Raw genomic sequence first — 18,120 nt, 5'->3', positions numbered from 1 at the left:
CTCCTTTTTTTTTGGCACAGATAGTTGCTACAATAATGGCAATAACAGGGATTGTCATGATGGCGTATGCAGATGGTTTCCATGGCGACTCGATTATTGGAGTGGCTCTCGCTGTTGGATCTGCTTCGGCATCTGCACTATATAAGGTAAAGAGCCATTGCATCATCTAGACGTTGTCATATATGGCTGTTACTGAGTGCAAAGGATTATTCTGTATGTTCTATATGTTAGCATAGAGAACCATCCTTATGTATTAGCAAATTTTAAACAATTTATAAACTCATTTACATACAGTTTACTAGTCAGTAAGAAGCTAGATTAAAATGTCCCATAACAAAAGAAGATATGTCTTTCATAGAAGCCTGTAGACAGTTTTCAGGACCAAAGCCCTACCCCCAACCCACCACTAGCATATCCACAAAGTGGCCCCCACACTGTGTTTGCCCCCTTAGTTGCCTCCATATAGTAAAATACCTCCGTCATAGGACACTACACAGGGTGTAATGTGATGGACCAACAAATTATATATTAGAATATGCCCTCTCTTTATAATGCCCCAATTTCTTTAGTCCCCTCCTCAAAATGCACCTGGCTCTATAGCATTCCCATTGACTTATAAGGTTTTCCCTTTTTTGTAGTCCTTTGACATACAATAATCCGACCCATAGTGTAGCCCCATCTTTTCCTTTTTGCTATCAAATACCTTCCTCTCCTGGATCCTCCACATCAGTATCTGCCGCTGCAGTGTGGAGTGACAGAAGCACAATCGTCTTCAACTCTTCAACAATGAGGCTTCAACAATGTCCATAAGATGGAAGTATAGTTGAAGCCCGGGTTATACCTTCAGCCAGGGTCAGTGTCAGCAATGGACATACCTGGGCAAGTGCCGGGGCCAAGAGCAGCTGGGGGCCCACATAAGGCTGTACATAATGAATCCAAAGGGTGCTTTATATAAATTAATGATGAGGGGGTTGTTTGGGATGATAAACTAGGGAATATGAGACTGTTTCAGCTTCTGAATTTGTAATGCCCCCAAGTAAGTTCACTGTAAAGGGGCCCACTGTGGCTCTGTCGCCGAGGGCCTAATGAAAACTGGAGCCGACCCTGCCTTCAGCCAACTGGGACATCGGGACAGACCCCAAAATTTGGGATTATCCTTCTGAATGTAGGAGAGTTGGGAAGTATGCTAGTGTTGCTGTTGTCCCTCTTACTGACAGGATCCCCAACTGCTGTAGAGGTTCCTCCAATGCTCCTGATATGTAATTATCCATAAGCTACATTCATTTGGAAGGAATGGGTACTAAAATCACAATGCAATAAGTGATATTGGGGCAGATTTATCAAGCTGTCTGAAGTCAGAATATTTCTAGTTGCCCATGGCAACCAATCACAGCTCCCCTTTAAGTTTAGGTCTAGAGCTATGCTTCTCAACCTTCCTAATGCTGCAACCCTTTAATAAATTTCCTCATGTTGTTGTGGCTCCCAACCATAAAATTATTTTTGATGCTACTTCATAATTGTAATTATGAAATGAAATCATTGTCACAGTGATCCCACCAGTAGTCTCAGTGCCTACCCCAGTAGCTACAGTGATGACCCCAGTGGTCATATTGATGCCCACAGTAGAAAATAGTGAGTGATGCCCCCAGTATTCACCATGCCTGCCCCTAGTAGCCAGTATTCACAGTGCTTCCCTTAGTAGCCAGTATTCACAGTGCTGCCCCCCAAAAGCCAGCAGTCACAGTAATACCCCCAGTAGCCAGCAATCACAGCGGTGCCCCCAGAAGCCAGCAGTCACAGTGATAACAGTTAAACAAAAGAAAAGAGAAGGGGCAGAGAGGAACCAGGTAAATATGTTTTATTTATTTTTTTCCATATGGAAAAAAATAAATAAAGCATATTTACCTGGTTCCTTTCTGCCCCTTCTCTTGTCTTTTAACTGTTTGTCTGCTCATTCTCTTTGCTCTTGCTGTCTTTTTCACTCCCATGCCAGAGCTGCAACATGGCACTTGATGACATCATAAGTCAGCCTGCATTGGGTCTTCTCTTCCATAGGACTCTGCAGATTTTCACCTGCCACAGGCAGACACGACATCACACATTGGCTGTGATGCATCTACGCCTGTGCCGCATGGACCATGCTCCGCTGCTCTCCTTCTATCACACACACCTCAAGTGCTCCCATGCTCCACTGCCACATGTGGGAGTTGGGCGCGGGCACTCTCCCCTGCGGAGTCTCGGTTCCTAAGACTGAAAAAACTCATATTTTCCATGGTGTTAGGTTGTGGGAACCACGAGGGATCGCAACTCAAAGGTTGAGAACATCTGGTCTAGACAGAGCATATGTCTCTGATGGTTCACAGTGGTGTCAAACAGATCTTATAATGTTGGCATACATATGCCGAAATTCTTGCTTATAGCAATTGAAAACTCATTATCAAATGTATGAGGCTTAGCTTCAATATTAGACCCAGTCTATGAGAAAAAGTGCCGAAGTTTCTAATATAAAAATAAAATGTTTCTAAATTTGAGACAACCCCTTCAAAAGTTTAGGCTAACTAAGTGATATTTATAACAAGTGATATTCTTATTGTTACAGGTTTTATTTAAGATGTTTCTTGGAACGGCTAACTTTGGCGAGGCTGCACATTTTTTTTCTACTTTAGGATTTTTCAATTTAATCTTTATCTCATGTACACCCATCATCCTTTATTTTACCAAAGTAGAGCACTGGTCATCCTTCTCAGCCTTACCATGGGGGTACCTGTGTGGAGTTGCCGGTCTCTGGCTAGGTGAGTAGAAACATGTCTTCCTAAAAATGCAGTACTTATTTAAGATCATTTTTATTGTTTTTTTTTTTTACATTGCACTGTATAACTTCAATGTAAAGATTACTTCTCGTTGACTGAATAATGATAGACTGGAATTCCCGCTATCTAACACCCAATAGTTTTAGATCACCCAATAGGCTTAGGGTAAAGCACAAAAAGTAACATCCAGTTTGGGGGCATTTGTGGTCTTGGGACATTGTCAAGTCAGTGTTAACCTAAAGATGCATCAAAGGTATAAACTGTTTGATAAATTTTGCAGTATTAAGATCTTACATTATTTTCTACAACACGTCCCAAACTGGAGTGAGATTACAACAAATTTTGCTACTTAAAATGTCTCATTTGATAAATCTGGCTTAGGCCGCATTCACGTGACCGTATGTGGGAAGTGTGTAAGGCTGCAAGCTTGCGGCAGTACATACGTCCCCCATAGCCGGAAATGGCCACCGTACCGCTCTGTTCACGGGAAAAAGATAGGCCATGTCCTGTCTTTCCCCGTGTGCACGGCCATTCGCAATGCACCTCTATGGAGAGGGTAGGTGTCATCCCTCCTCCTCTTATGGCCCTAATATGGCCCGGCCAGCATACGTTCCTGTAAATGTAGCCTTAGGCTAACTAAACCCATTTTTGTACAACTGAGCCCCAATAAATATTACTGCAGGATCATAGAGTTGTTGTGTGTTATATGTGTATATGTGTGCCAATTTTATTAAGTAAGATTAGAAAAAAATGGTAGCCAAAGTGGACATATAATTACATCTCATATACATGTCCCTTAGATTATCTATTTTTGATTATCATTTTAAAACTGTGTCAGATTTACTATTGTGCAACTTGACCTGAGTGTAAAATGCACAAAAAGGCAACACAATTTTGGCACATTTTAGCAAAACTAGTTTAAAGGGGTATTCTCGTCTGGGCATTCAGATTCATTAATCTTTCATATATAAATATTTCTTCAATTAGATGTCATTAAAAAAAAAATTGACGTGGGTAAAGATAATTTCTCATAAATGTAGTCATATGGTCTCTTAGAAACAAGGCTATGTGCCAGGATACGGCCACCTCTGCTGGAGTGATTGCACAAAGAAGCAAAAGGTTTTTGTATATGAAATGTCCGGGAGTTACTGCAGGTCGCAAAGCCGTCCTGTGGTAATGATTACTGAACCCAGGTGGTCAGACAGGACTCCATAGCGCATGTCTGGCCACCGCTGCCAAAATGTGAGGAGGTCGTATCCGAGGAAGCTATCTCGTTTCTAAGGGACAAAACTGCTACATTTATGAGAAATTATCTTCACACAGGAACATTTTTTTAATAACATCCAATTGAAGAAATGTTTACATATGGCAAATGAATTCAATTAAATTTAAATTCCCAGACGGGAATACCCCTTTAAGTCACAATATTGCCATAGTTTCACTGGGGCATGTTTATGGTAAAAATGTCCCAAAATATGCTAGTAGTATCAATTCAATTACACAGTCTAAAAATGCTCCAGATATTTTCCATTTGTCTGTACATACTGACAGAAAATTATCAAGACCGGCATTTGTCACATTGGTCTTGATAGCCGTTTTCCCTGTGCAGTGTGTGCCTAATATATAGGACAGTGGCTCCACTTTTCACACCCCAGTCACTCCCCCTTTTCGGGAAATGGCAACAGTGGGCAAAAGACTCAATTTGCTCAAACATTTTGCTCAAATGGAGTAGAAATAGAAGCAAAAAATGGTTTACTCCTTTTTTAAGTCAAAAAGGTGTTAATAAATGACCCCCCCCCCCCCACTGATAAATCATGTAATTTTGTCTGTAGTCAAATTCTTTTTCTGATGCAAACCCAGAATTCTGCAAAGCCAAACAATTATTGTATTGTATTTTGAAGGCCATGAAGAATAATGTTTCCTTCTTTCGGGTGTCTACATTGAAAAATAAAGTAAAACCAAATATTGTCTTGATTAAAATATTTTTACTATTTTGTATGCAGACAGACATGTAGTCTGATCTCTCTAAAAACAGGCTGCGATTCTGACTAAATATGGGCATAGTAGTAGAAAAGTATTACCAGATTATTTAAAATGTATGCATATTGATAATTCTTTGCATATCATTTGTCAATTTATTTTTATATTTTCATTTCACTTTCTTGCAGCTTTTAATATCTTAGTGAATGTTGGTGTTGTCCTTACTTATCCCATTCTAATTTCAATTGGTACTGTCCTCAGTGTCCCAGGTAACGCCGGTAAGTGCATTAGAACCAAGTAAATGTAAAATATAAGCCTGGTTATATTTGTATAATCATTTAATTCCAACCCCCACCGTACTATTACACCGTAGAATCCTGCTTAAATCGCTCTATGCTGTAATACTCTGTGGAGCCAATGTCTGTATCGGCGCTGAACCAGCATCAGTAACACGGGTTGTCAGTGGTGTAAATGCTCCGGTTAACACGACCGCATGATTTAGATTATAGCAGTCCTGGGGTCTGAGCTAAGACCCCAGAGCTGGCCATAGTAAATGCCTGGCTAATGCATGGCCGTCCTTCCCTTGTGTGCCTCCCTGTACGCCCATACAATAAGAAACATCCACATGTGGGGGGGTCTCTGTACTCGGGAGAAATTGCATAACAATTTTGAAGATGAGTAATCTTTTTTTTATTTTTTATGAAAGTTTTCATTTAGCCCTAAAATGTAATCAATCTGTCTGAAAACAAGATCATTTCACTTTTTTTTTCCAAAAAATTAATTTTTTATATATTTTTTCTAAATCAGCACAAAACTTATCGGCCAAAATTTACGACTAAAATGAAGACAACGGGGCACATTTACTTACCCGGGCCATTCGCGTTCCAGCGGCGGCTTCTCCGACGAGCGGTCGGGTCTTCCGGCGATTCATGAAGGTCCTGCGCCCGATGTCCACCAGGTGGCGCTGCTGCGCCGAAGTCCGCCGAGGTGCCCCGGAGTTCATCGTCTTCATCATGGTGCATGTGAGTATGGCCCGTGCGACCAATTTTTTTTTTTTTTAAATGCTGCGGTTTTTCCGAATCCTTCGGGTTTTCGTTCGGCCACGCTGCCCGATTTCCGTCGCGTGCATGCCAACCGCCGATGCGCCACAAATCCGATCGCGTGCGCCAAAATCCCGGGGCAATACAGGGAAAATCGGCGCAAATCGGAATTATTCGGGTAACACGTCAGGAAAACGCGAATCGGGCCCTTAGTAAATGACCCCCACTATATCTTGAAAAAACTGTCTCCAATTTGGTTTGGTAACTTAAAGTGCTCAAAAGTTATAACCATATAAAGTGACCCATGTCAGATTAGAAATTCCAATTCCAGATTAGTGGGTGGTAACCCTGCTGGCTAGCTTTTTAAAGAGTTGAAGAGGTTGATCAAGAAACACACACTGATTTGACATTGATGATATTGATCAGCAATAAGTAATATAACAAGACACTCACTTATGTAGAGGTATTGTACATCCATAGGATCAAATACACTAACTGGGTAAACTGCCCATCTATACTCTTTGTATACTAATTATGTTGTATATTACCTACTGCTGGAATTGTATAACTATTTTACTGGATATAAACTTCATTAACTAAGAAATATACTTTTTTTTTCGTTTTTTGTCCATTCAGTAATTGACCTCCTCAAGCATGAAGTCATTTTCAGCGTTGTCAGACTAGGGGCTACTATTATCATCTGCATTGGGTTTCTGCTTATGCTGCTCCCTGAAGAATGGGATGAGATTACCCTGCGATTCATCAACAGCCTAAAAGAGAAGAAGACAGAGGAGCATGCAGAGGACGTGGCAGACGCTGGAGTCCACACGAGGAGCAGGAGCAGGGCTAACGGCACAGTGTCTATACCACTGTCTTAAAACCACCATCATTTGAATGCACGTGAATGTATATTCTGTGAATATAATTTAATGATTTCGCTAACTGTAATGTAATATCATAGTATTTATCTGCAAATGATTCTAAGTTTTAAGGCATAATGTTTACATTTATACACCTACGTGTAAATAACACAATAAAGTTTTTTATGCAAGGTCTTCTGCTGTGTTTTCAAACGTTAAAATCTAATGACAAATCATTGGAAATGCAGATGAGTTACACTGGTCCAATAAAGTACCAAAGCAATGGGTCCAAAATCCAAAATATAATGTAAAAAAAAATAAAGGGATTTAAAAACTGAACATTTTTAACGTTCAGTTTCTAAATCCCTTTGCATTTATGTTGAAAATTGAGTTGAAAATGATTCTATTCACTTGCAGTCACCACTTGAGCTTATTGTATATTTAAATAAATTGGGAGAATTTAATAAGATTGTGGCCTCTTAGTAGATTGGGCGCAAACTTAGTAGATTGGGCACCGGTTTGGACCTGGGGGACATTAATCAAAGTCTGTTAGACTGTTTGGAGCGTCTTTTAGCGCTAAAATCTGGCGCATCTCGTTAATTAGGCGCATTTATGCGCCATTTTCTGGCGCACTGCAAAGTTCGGCACTTAGTGGCTTTGAGTCCCTGCGCCTTATCTGACATAGTGGGGCAGATTTACTTACCCGGCCCATTCGCGATCCAGCGGCGCGTTCTCTGCTCTGGATTCGGGTTCGGCCGGGATTCATGAAGGCAGTTCCTCCGCCGTCCACCAGGTGGCGCTGCTGCGCTGAAAATCATCTCAACGCGCCGGAATGCACCACCTCGGACCAGGTGAAGGTAAGCGCTCCCCAAGCGACACTTTTTCGGTTTTTAAATGCGGCGGTTTTTCCGAATACGTCGGGTTTTCGTTTGGCCACGCCCCCCGATTTCCGTCGCGCACATGCCAGCGCCGATGCACCACAATCCGATCGCGTGCACCACAATCCCGGGGCAATTCAGGTACAATCGGCGCAAATCGGAAATATTCGGGTAACACGTCGGGAAAACGCAAATCGGGCCCTTAGTAAATGACCCCCAGTGAGTGCGTCCTATACAGATGTTTGCACGGGATCTATCACAAAATTGCACCTAAAAAGGCGCAAAAAAAGGCGCAAAAATGCACCTCCTCTGAGCAGGTGCACTTCCAAAAAACTTCCCTTTTCATTACTAAAAACATACATTTTAGTGATTATTGTCTTATTGTACAGATCTGAGAATATTATCAGACGCCATTTTATGTAAATTACAATAAAAAAGGAAAAGACTCATTTCAGCAAGAATTTTTATTTTTTTTTTACATCTCTGTAACTTTTAGTCCTTGCAGTTACATCATAATGATAGTTTTTTTGTGCAGAGATGAAGCCCTGAACGTTCTGTCACATTTTCTCAGTCTCTTTTCATTATTGCTCACAAATGAGATCAAATTAGGCGCAAATTTAGGCGCAAATGAATCGGACATGCGACAATTCCAAAGTGCATTTACTAAGGCAGAACTAGATCCATCAAAGATCAGGAGCCAAAAAGAAGAGCAAAACAGGCGCAAAAACAGGCGAACCTGAGACCCCCTATGATTAATGTCCCCCAAAGTCTGATCTGGTGGAGGTTTCTGCTATAGTCTCTGCATAGACTATAGTAAATCTAGCGGGTTGGGCATTCATGCCCATCACTGCTCCCGACATGCCCAAAGTGGCATTCACTTTGTAGAAGCAAGGAAACTAGCGCGGAGGAGGAGATTTATGTACCTTATCCATCAGAAGACCTAATGAATCTCCCCCCTGAACCAAAAAAATAAATGTGTGCAGTAACTTCTAAACTTATACAGTCACTGAAATGGCAGCTGCAGAGAAATAAACAATTTCCATCTATCTATTCCTATGTTTTATTCCTAAGTTTTTTTTTTAAAATCAGAACTGTCAGGATAAAGGATGATGGGCCGATCTCTGGACGTCTCAGGAAGGGGACCTCTACTATTACTGAAGATCCAATTTATTACCGGCTATAACTGTTCCTTAACCAATCTTGATACGCTTTGATTCTTCTCTCTAGTCCTCACCTTTACAAAGTAGTCATGAGCTAATTTATCTCTACGCTGTCAGGTAGGTGGTGCCATGCAGTCTACTCCAACAAAGCACCACCCATCTGACAGTATAATTAGCATATTTAGTGCTAAAATTGGTTGCGTTGATTGCTCAGGAGAAGGGGTGGGGTGCAGTGGAGAACCATATAAAGGAGACAAAGAAATGGGGTTGGTGGAGGCAGTGAAATGTCCTGTTCAAATTGAGGTTTCTTAGGCTGCAAGTACATGGACAGCCCAATGCAGATAGATAGAAATGTGTGATCCACCTGATCCCATATAGGTATTGATGTGACATTGGTGTTTGTAGAAGCTGAAATATTGTCTTCAAACAGTAGTGGATTAAAATACAGGTGGTTTGGGGAGTACCCCGAGGCTGAAGCCTTTTAAAAGGTCCATGGCCACCCAAACTACCCACCAATTTTATACTGGACCTTCATCCATGAAATCCTTGTACATCTACCTTTACATCCTTTAAAGGTCCACCAAAAGTCCTGAAACTGCAGATTGAAAGAAGGCAGATGGGATGCATCCTCCATTCCTTAAGAATCTTGATTCTAGTATCATTTGTAGGAAGTGATTCCAGACTGGTAGGTGCTATAATACTCATACAGCCCAGGGCCCCTGGCAGTCTTAAACCACCCCTGTCTACAAAATGTAGACAAACTTAATTTGACAACTCACAAAACCCTTATTTTATTGAACCAGTGGTACAGTGAGACAAGCCAAATATATATATTTATAGGAAGAGAGATGGATATATAGGGCTGCACGGAAACTACATAACTAGAAGTCATGGCAGATTGACACCCAACAACCTGCTCCAGGCTCTAGTAGGACACAATTGTGTCACACTTAATAAACCAACAGAAAAACAATTCTATTAATACATTTTACACAGATAAGTAATTTGTTTTCATGGCATCCAACAAGCCCTGGAGGTTGGTGTGTGTGTGCTGTATCAGCCATTGGATGCTCAGTCCAATCCCTTTGATTGTAGAAGTTTTGTAGCCGGGAGGATGAAATCCCAGCTGGTTTCTTGTTTCAACATAAAATGCCTTTGGTGTTCTCAGCCGACGCTGCCAGCCTCTGTGATTAAGTAGAAATACTACACGCTTGTATAAATGCTACGCGCACTGATTCCTATAAATACAAGACGCTTTCACTTCAGTATTAATTGTGTTGGGTGAGAATAGCTTGGCCAAGTAACAATAGGCTCACATCATAGGGAGGCCGCACAGGCATAATGATAGAATAAGGTTGGATATTTCATAATACTAATTTTGTATTTTAATTTTTAGTTTTATTTTTCAAATACAACAAACTGTTTAATAAAAAAATATAAGATTTTGTTATAAAGTAGCCTTTTTGAACTTTTACTTTTTCATTTTTCCCCAGTAATAGGTCTGTGTCCTCTGTTAATCCTGAGAATTTAATTTAGTACTTCTGTCATTGTTATATAAAATTCAGAACTGGGGGCCATTGATGGTAATGTAACTGTCATGGCAGCCCATTGTCACCTATAATGGTATTACAGTGACTGTTGTTGGCAACACAGAGTACAGCCATGTTTTGTCTAAACATTCAGATGCTGATCTCAATCTCAAAGTCTCAGAATCCATCCTTCTTCCCTCTCTTGCACAGACGGCATATCATTATCATTACCATGTGCTGGGAGGAGGCGCATGCATAGTACATGTTAGAAGCTACACTTCAGTTGATACATTATCAGAAGTCTCTTAGAGCAAAACGCTTCTAGTTCCCTATGGCAACCAATCTGAGCTCAGCTTTCATTTCCCCACAGCTGTTTATAAATTTAAAGTGAGCTCTGATTGGTTCCCATGGGCTACTAAACACTTATTACAATTCTCCCCCGCATGTGTATGTATGTTTTAGAAAGAGACAGGGGGAGATTTATCACAAGTGTACAAGGTAAAGTTGTTCTAGTTGCTCATGGCAACCAATCAGAGCTCAGCTTTAATTTTCTAAACAGCTGTGGGAAAATGAAATTTGGGTGAGGGAAGAGGGACCGGTTTTACACTGGAGACACCCAGTGGAGCCATGATTCAGCTACCCACCTCCTTTACTTTATGTTAGCACCAGTTAAGAGTAGATTTTTGACATTTTTAACAGTAATTTGAGGCTGGATTGGAAATAGCTGAAAAGTTGTGTTTTTATAAGCTGATGGGGACCTATAGAGCCTAATGTATGTACATTGCAAAACATTATTATTTTTTAGCACCAAAACAACTGAACAGAGTACAGGCAGTCCCAGGGTTACATACAAGATAGGTGCTTGAGGTTGGTACTTAAGTTGAATTTGTATAAGTCGGAGAAGGTATTTTTATAATTGTAACTCCAGACAAAATGTTTTTTTTGTCCCTATGACAATTTAATTTTCAGAATTTTGTGCTGTCATAGGAACAATGATTAGCAATAAAACGTCATTACAGGCAGCTTACAGCTGATTATTGCAGCCTGAGAGTAAAGTAACATCCAGAGAGCTTCACCAGAGGTCACAGTGGGCAGAGAGGTCCATCTGTAACTAGGGGTCATCTGTATTTCGGGTGTCCTTAAGTTGGGGACCACCTGTATTAGGAATGTATGTTATGTGGCAACCAGGATTATTAGGGGAATGGGGGGATTAGAATACACTGACAGATTAAAAAATTTGGGATTATTCAGTTTAGAAAAAAGACGACTGAGGGGAGACCTCATTACAATGTACAAATACCTGAACGGACAGTACAAGGATCTCTCCAAAGATCTTTTTATACCTCGACCTGTGACCAGGACAAGGGGGCATCCTCTGCGCCTAGAGGAGAGGCGATTCTACCATCAACATAGACAAAGGTTCTTTACTGTACGAGCAGTGAGACTGTGGAACTCTCTGCCGCAGGAGGTTGTTATGGCAGACTCTATGTACATGTTCCAGAGAGGCCTGGATAACTTTCTGGAGAGAAAAAATATCACGGGTTATGGGGATAAAACATTTATTTAATTCTTAAAGGTTGGACTTGATGGACTTGCGTCTCCTTCCAGCCTTATATACTATGATACTATGATGTGTTTACCAACTTTGTAGGGGAAGTTGTAAGCATCTTGCATAACCTTCCCCCTTACAAAAGGCCAATTGTTAAAAGGGGTGGATACAAGAATTTACATGACAAACCATATAGTAATTCAATTTTATGTAACTAATATTTAATGATGAAGAACTCAGGCAGATATATCAATATGAGAACATTTTGACTGATAATGCCACTTTAAAAACAATTAGCTTTGAAGAGAAATGGAAAAATTGGGTAATATACTAAAAAAATACCGATTTACCCTTATCACAGCCAAGTGAGTTAATGCCCATTTGTTTTGTGTTTTTCTTTCTTTTGTTGTTTCTTGTTTTCCTTTTCTTTTTTGAAAAAGGAACATATACATACACAGGGAACAGACATACTTTTGTTTCCAAAGATGTATATGAGGCATATAATGCAAATTTTGTATGAGATACAAGATACATATAGTTTGATACCGTATAATGTTATTTCTTTAAAACCTCAATAAAAATTAAAAAAAAAAAAATTAATTAATGATGGTCTGGTCATCCAGAACATCAGTTCCTGTAGATTGAAGATTTATTTTAAAAAACTGTAAATTTATGTTATCTTTTTAGATAAATAAGCGAAATATTTTCCAAAGAAAGTTATATAAAACATCTCGCCATATTGTCATCTTTCAAAGTTCATTGAATGTGAACATGTAACAATGTTCTGCTCCGAATGAGATGACAAGAACCAATATTAATGTCAGATGTTCTCTTCTAACCCCTATCTTTTCTGGGTCTGTGAAGACTCATCTATCCAGCAGCCAGTGGATGGCACTTGAGACACAATGAGACGTCAGATAGAAGGGAGTAATACACCAAACTACAATTCTGTATCATTAACAGTAGGTGTGACACCACTAAGCCATTCTGGCTGAACTCTGCCAAACTAACCTCCAGGTCAAGGGCCCAAGCTTAGGTCCAGTTGCGGATTAAGGGTACATTCACATGGCGGTATCGGGGGATGTATATGTGGCCGCATATATGCCCCCATAGACGGCATTGGCGGTCAGGCATGCTCTTTCTTTCCCGGAGTGTGCGGCTGTGTCCGCACTTTTCTCTATGGAGGGGTCACCTCCTCCTCCTCTCCACGCACAATGGCTGCGGCCGGGCATGTGACTGTATGAATGTACCCTAAGACTACCATGGGCCCCGGGCTGCAGAGAGATTCCGGACCCCCTAGCAGTCTGCAGTTTTTAAATACACAGATGCAGCCTGCTACCTCTAACCCTACATCATACCCGCCAATTTTACCAGGCAAAACCTAAAAAGGACCGACGCCCTAACCAAAAAATACTAACTAACACCACCCTCACAAATCGCCCACAGGTCGTATTTGGAAGGAAGACTTTCACTGACACAACACTGACAAAAATATATAACCCTCTTGATTAATAATAAACACAGCACCCTCAGCCTGCAAAGCTGTAATGCTAACCACTAAGCTACCCTGCTGCCCCCTATACAGCTCCAATCCCCCAATATAATGCCAGCCTCCATTATATAGCTCCAAGCCCCTAGTATATAGCTCCAGACCCCAGTATATAGCTCCAGCCCTCCAGTATATAGCTCCAGCCCCCAAGTATATGCTATATCCACCTCCAGTATAAAGCTCCACCCCCAGTATATATCTACAGCCCCCAGTATATAGCTCTAGCCCCCCAGTATATAGTTCCAGTCCCACAGTATATAGCACCAGCTCCCTAGAATATACAGTAGCTCCAGCCCCCCAGTATAAAGCTCAAGCCACCTAGTATATAGCTCCAATCCCCCAGTATAGTGCCACCCCCCATTATATAGCTCCAAGCCCCTAGTATATATCTCCAGTCCCCAGTATATAGCTCCAGGCCCCCTGTATATATATCCACCACAAGTATATATCTCCAGCCCCCCAGTATATACTATATCCAGCCCTCCAGTATATAGCTTGGGCCCCCCAATATATAGCTCCAAACCCCCAGTATATATCTACAGCCCCCAGTATACATCTCTAGCCTCCCAGTATATAGCTCCAGACCCACAATATATAGCTCCAGCTCCCTAGAATATACAGTAGCTCCAGCCCCCCCTGTATAAAGCTCAAGCCACCTAGTATATAGCTCCAATCCTTCAGTATAATGACAGCCCCCATTATATAGCTCCAAGCCCCTAGTTTATAGCTCCTGCTCCCAGTATATAGCTCCATGCCCTTAATATATATCTTCAGTGCGCCAATAATAAAAAAAATAAAACTGTACTTACCTTCCCACGCTCTCCTGCCCGCTGTGCAGCCTCCTGCTCTTCCATCATTTAGATGTCTAGCTCACGTTACACAGACTCTTACGTCACTGTACCGACTCGGGGTGTTCCAATCTATGGCAGAGCAGGAAGTGTATTACTCCCTAGCTTTCGCATAGACTGCAGTGTGTAATGCACTGCACCGGCTACCGCCCGGTTCTCTGTCCCCTTTATATAGTAATATTGCAAGTCCTCCTATGCTACTAGTCATCTGTATGTCACTGTAAACAAACAGGTCTGGCAGTGACATATGGCACCATGGGTGAAAGGGAGCACTGGAGTAGGTGAGTATAAGATGTTTTGTTTTTCATCACAGCTTTTTTGAAAATACTGAGCAACCCCTTTAAGTCTCTCCTGTCCTCAATCACCATTTTCACATTGGCCTGCAGTATTCTTCCTCTCCTACACACAAAGTAGAGTTAACCTGTGTTGATGGTAGCATTTATAGTATTGTTAATGACCTGCCCCTTTCTGACCTGGGACCTACGTTCCCTTGCTGCGCGTCTGGCCACTGCGCCCTCACTCTTTTCATCCCTAAAAGAAAAACTGCTGGGGACTGGCACAAAACCGTATTGGGATGACCAACAAGTTGATAGGGATACCCTATAAATTATAGTTCAAGTAAGATATTCTTAGTCAGCATTTAAGACATCATTAGGTAACAGACCTTCAAACTTACAAAGGAATCAAAGGTGTCTTTGCATAAAGTGTATTATGAAACAGCACAAACACTAGTTTGCAATCTTAATCTTAAAAAGTATCTAGCAACCTACCTGTGTCAACATAAGGGGGGATATTTTAGAATGACTAAATATTCCTGATGCAATGTGTAACAACACACTGAAAAGTAAACTAACATCTTTCAGGGAAGATTAGTTCAGTGCATACCATTGTTAAGACTACGTGTGGTATAAGCCTAATCTAATGTGTATAAAAGACAGCTATCTGTTCAAATAAAGTGTGCTTTTTGCTCAGACTAACTTTGAGTCTGTGTTGAATTGAATGCTGCTTGTGAGCTCCAAGAACTATTTAATAATTCGGCTTACATCACTGCACTGGTAGACTTGAGACTAGACCCAAAGTAAAAGACCAGTGATAGCACAAAACCACACATATGGGGGCAGATTTACTTACCCGGTCCATTCGCGATCCAGCGGCGCATTCTCTGTGGTGGATTTGGGTCTTCGGTGATTCACTAAGGCAGTTCCTCCGATGTCCACTAGGTGTCACTGCTGCGCTGAAGTTCACCGAGGTCCACCGTAGTTCACGATCCGTTGCTGGGTGTTCAGCGACACTTTTTTTTTTAAAATGCGGCAGATTATCCGAATCTGTCGGGTTTCCATTCGGCCACGCACCCCGATTTCTGATCGTGTGCACCAAAAACCCGGGGCAATTCAGGGAAAATCGTCGCAAATCTGAAATATTCGGGTAACCTGCCATAAAAACGTGATTTGGGCCCTCATGGTATTTAAAGGGAAAACAACACAGACAATGAGGCTCAAAACATACCTGGAAGAGAGCCGGTGTGAGTATATTCTGCATTTGTAATATTGGGGGAGATTTACTAAGCAAAATATGCCACAATTTTGGTTAATTTGTGTAAAATTACAAACTGTCTAATATGCCATATCCCACAAGTGTTTGACACTGTGAAGAATTATACTACAAGGTTGTCGCTTCGTAGGTTAAGAGGTTTTCCACTTATGGAAACTTTAATAGGGTATGTATAAGACCCTAATAGGGTCACCAATATTATACTTATCATGTTTTCCATTTGCCGTGGGGAGCAGTGAGTTACGTGATCCCTGCGGGCTACAGGACTCAGAACTTCCTGTGACATCCCATGCTGCCTTCTGGCATCATTACTATCAGCACCCCCCCCCCCCCTTTCATCATAACCACATTATACCTTCAACTAGTTAATTATATAAAGATAGAGTATCCAGATTTTCAGAATATTTAACACCTACAATTATAATCATAATCATTTCAGATATCTCCATGTCCAAAAATTCCTATATATGAAACATAAAAATGATCATCCTATGCCGTAAAAGCCATAATGGAAAAATGTTCACTGCCTTTTCACCATTTTGCCACCTATAAAATGTTAATAGAAGGTAATCAAATATGTATCGATGAAAACATCAGCTCTTCTTTCTATAAATCACACCTTACTCTGTATACTGAAATATAGAAAAAGTTACAGCTGTTAGAATCTAGTAATGCACAAACATTTTTTACTATACTTTTTGTATTGTTTTTAAAGCTTCCCAATACATTGCATGGAATATTACATGGGGAAAATGGCTTTTTAATGCAGGAAGTGAAAAAATGGGAACAAAACCACTGAAGATTATGTCTTGAAATGGTGCATTCACACAAATTCAAAATGTCCATTTAGCGTTTTGCTGACCCTTTTTGATCATTCAATAAACTAGAGGTACATCTAGTGGAAGGTCAAAGGTCACATAAAATTCTGACCTTCCGTTATAAGGTTAGGAATGGCAACAATCACATAAGCTTTGAATCTTTTAAAATATAGAATCTAGTATCAGAGGTCACTGAAGAAATCAATAGGTCAAGAAATGAACCTAAGGTTAAATGAGTCCTTGAGATTATCACTGATGATACAAAGTATCTGCAGATTGGAAACGTTTATCTAATTCTTTAAAGACACAAATTATAGAATGGACACTTGCATAAATTTAACAGAAGGGGTGAAATAGCAGAGGTCATACAGAATTTACTACCTGCTGCCCCTATAGCAAGGGGAGTCATGGTGCCAACCAGGGCTGTGCCCCATAGAAGAGCTAGCAGTGTGCATAAAAGCTTGTACATGGATGTGCTCAAATAATGGATATCTGGATGGATATCAACAATCAGAATTAAAACCCAGTATATGATAGCCATATGTGAACCAAGGAGCTCCTGAAATTATCATGTCCTACATTGTAAAATATTGGGGCAGATTTCCTTACCCGGCCCATTCGCGATCCAGCAGCGCGTTCTCTGCGGTGGATTCGGGTCCGGCCGGGATTCATTAAGGTAGTTCCTCTGACGCTGAAGTTCCCCGGAATGCACTGGAATACACCGAGCCGGGCTGAGTGAAGGTAAGTGCAAGCTCCGCAACACATTTTTTTTTTTTAAATGCGTCGGTTTTTCCGAATCCGTCGGGTTTTCGTTCGGCCGTGCCCCCCGATTTCCATCGTGTGCATGCCAGCGTCGATGCGGCACAATCCGATCGCGTGTGCCAAAATCCCTGGGCAATTCAGGGCAAATCGGAAATATTCGGGTAACACGTCAGGAAAACGTGAATCCGGCCCTTAGTAAATGACCCCCATTATTGCTCCGGTCTAGTTACTCCAGTCCATGTGATGCACCAGTTTCAGTACAGATAATTCATATACAGGCAGTCCCCGGGTTACGTACAAGATAGGGTCCGGAGATTTGTTCTTAAGTTGAATTTGTATGTAAGTCGAAACTGTATATTTTATAATTGAAGTTCTAGACAAATTTATTTCTTTTGTCCCAGCGACAATTGGAGTTTCAAAATTTTTGCTGTAATTGGACCAAAGATTATCAATAAAGCTTCAGTACAGACACCTTACAGCTGATCATTGCAGATTGGGACTATAATAATGTAGCCAGAGAGCTTCACCAGAGGTCACAGTAGGCAGAGGGGTCCGTCTGTAACTATGGGTTGTCTGTAAGTCGGGTGTTCTTAAGTAGGGGACCGCCTGTAGTTGTAGATAAAGTCATACTGCTCCATATTGAGTCTATACATCTCGATGTCTATTCCATTAACAATGCAGCCCTATTTTGTTAAAGAGCTGTTGAGGAACCCCATGATAGAATTCCATTTACGGCCTATGGACTTCATAGAGGAGGTGTACTATGTGTTACCCTGTTTCCACAAA

General features: G+C 41.1%; 1 protein-coding gene across 4 annotated transcripts in view; it reads left to right on the top strand.

The window, feature by feature from the left end:
- Nucleotides 1–6,955, top strand: part of SLC35F4 (solute carrier family 35 member F4) — a 152,263-nt gene extending 145,308 nt beyond the window's left edge. The window contains exons 5-8 of one of the 4 annotated variants that reach the window (XM_072115758.1): nt 21–146; nt 2,600–2,792; nt 4,979–5,068; nt 6,467–6,955. In XM_072115758.1, the coding sequence (XP_071971859.1) occupies nt 21–146; nt 2,600–2,792; nt 4,979–5,068; nt 6,467–6,708 (651 nt within the window). In that variant the 3' untranslated portion in view covers nt 6,709–6,955. The remainder of the gene's footprint in view (nt 1–20; nt 147–2,599; nt 2,793–4,978; nt 5,069–6,466) is intronic. The other 3 variants (XM_072115759.1, XM_072115761.1, XM_072115760.1) reach the window with 3 other exon arrangements.
- The last annotated feature ends 11,165 nt before the right edge of the window (nt 6,956–18,120 follow it).

The sequence above is a fragment of the Engystomops pustulosus genome, chromosome 7, assembly GCF_040894005.1.
Source record: "Engystomops pustulosus chromosome 7, aEngPut4.maternal, whole genome shotgun sequence".
Taxonomy (NCBI): domain Eukaryota; kingdom Metazoa; phylum Chordata; class Amphibia; order Anura; family Leptodactylidae; genus Engystomops; species Engystomops pustulosus.
This window is presented reverse-complemented; position numbering and strand designations above follow the sequence as displayed.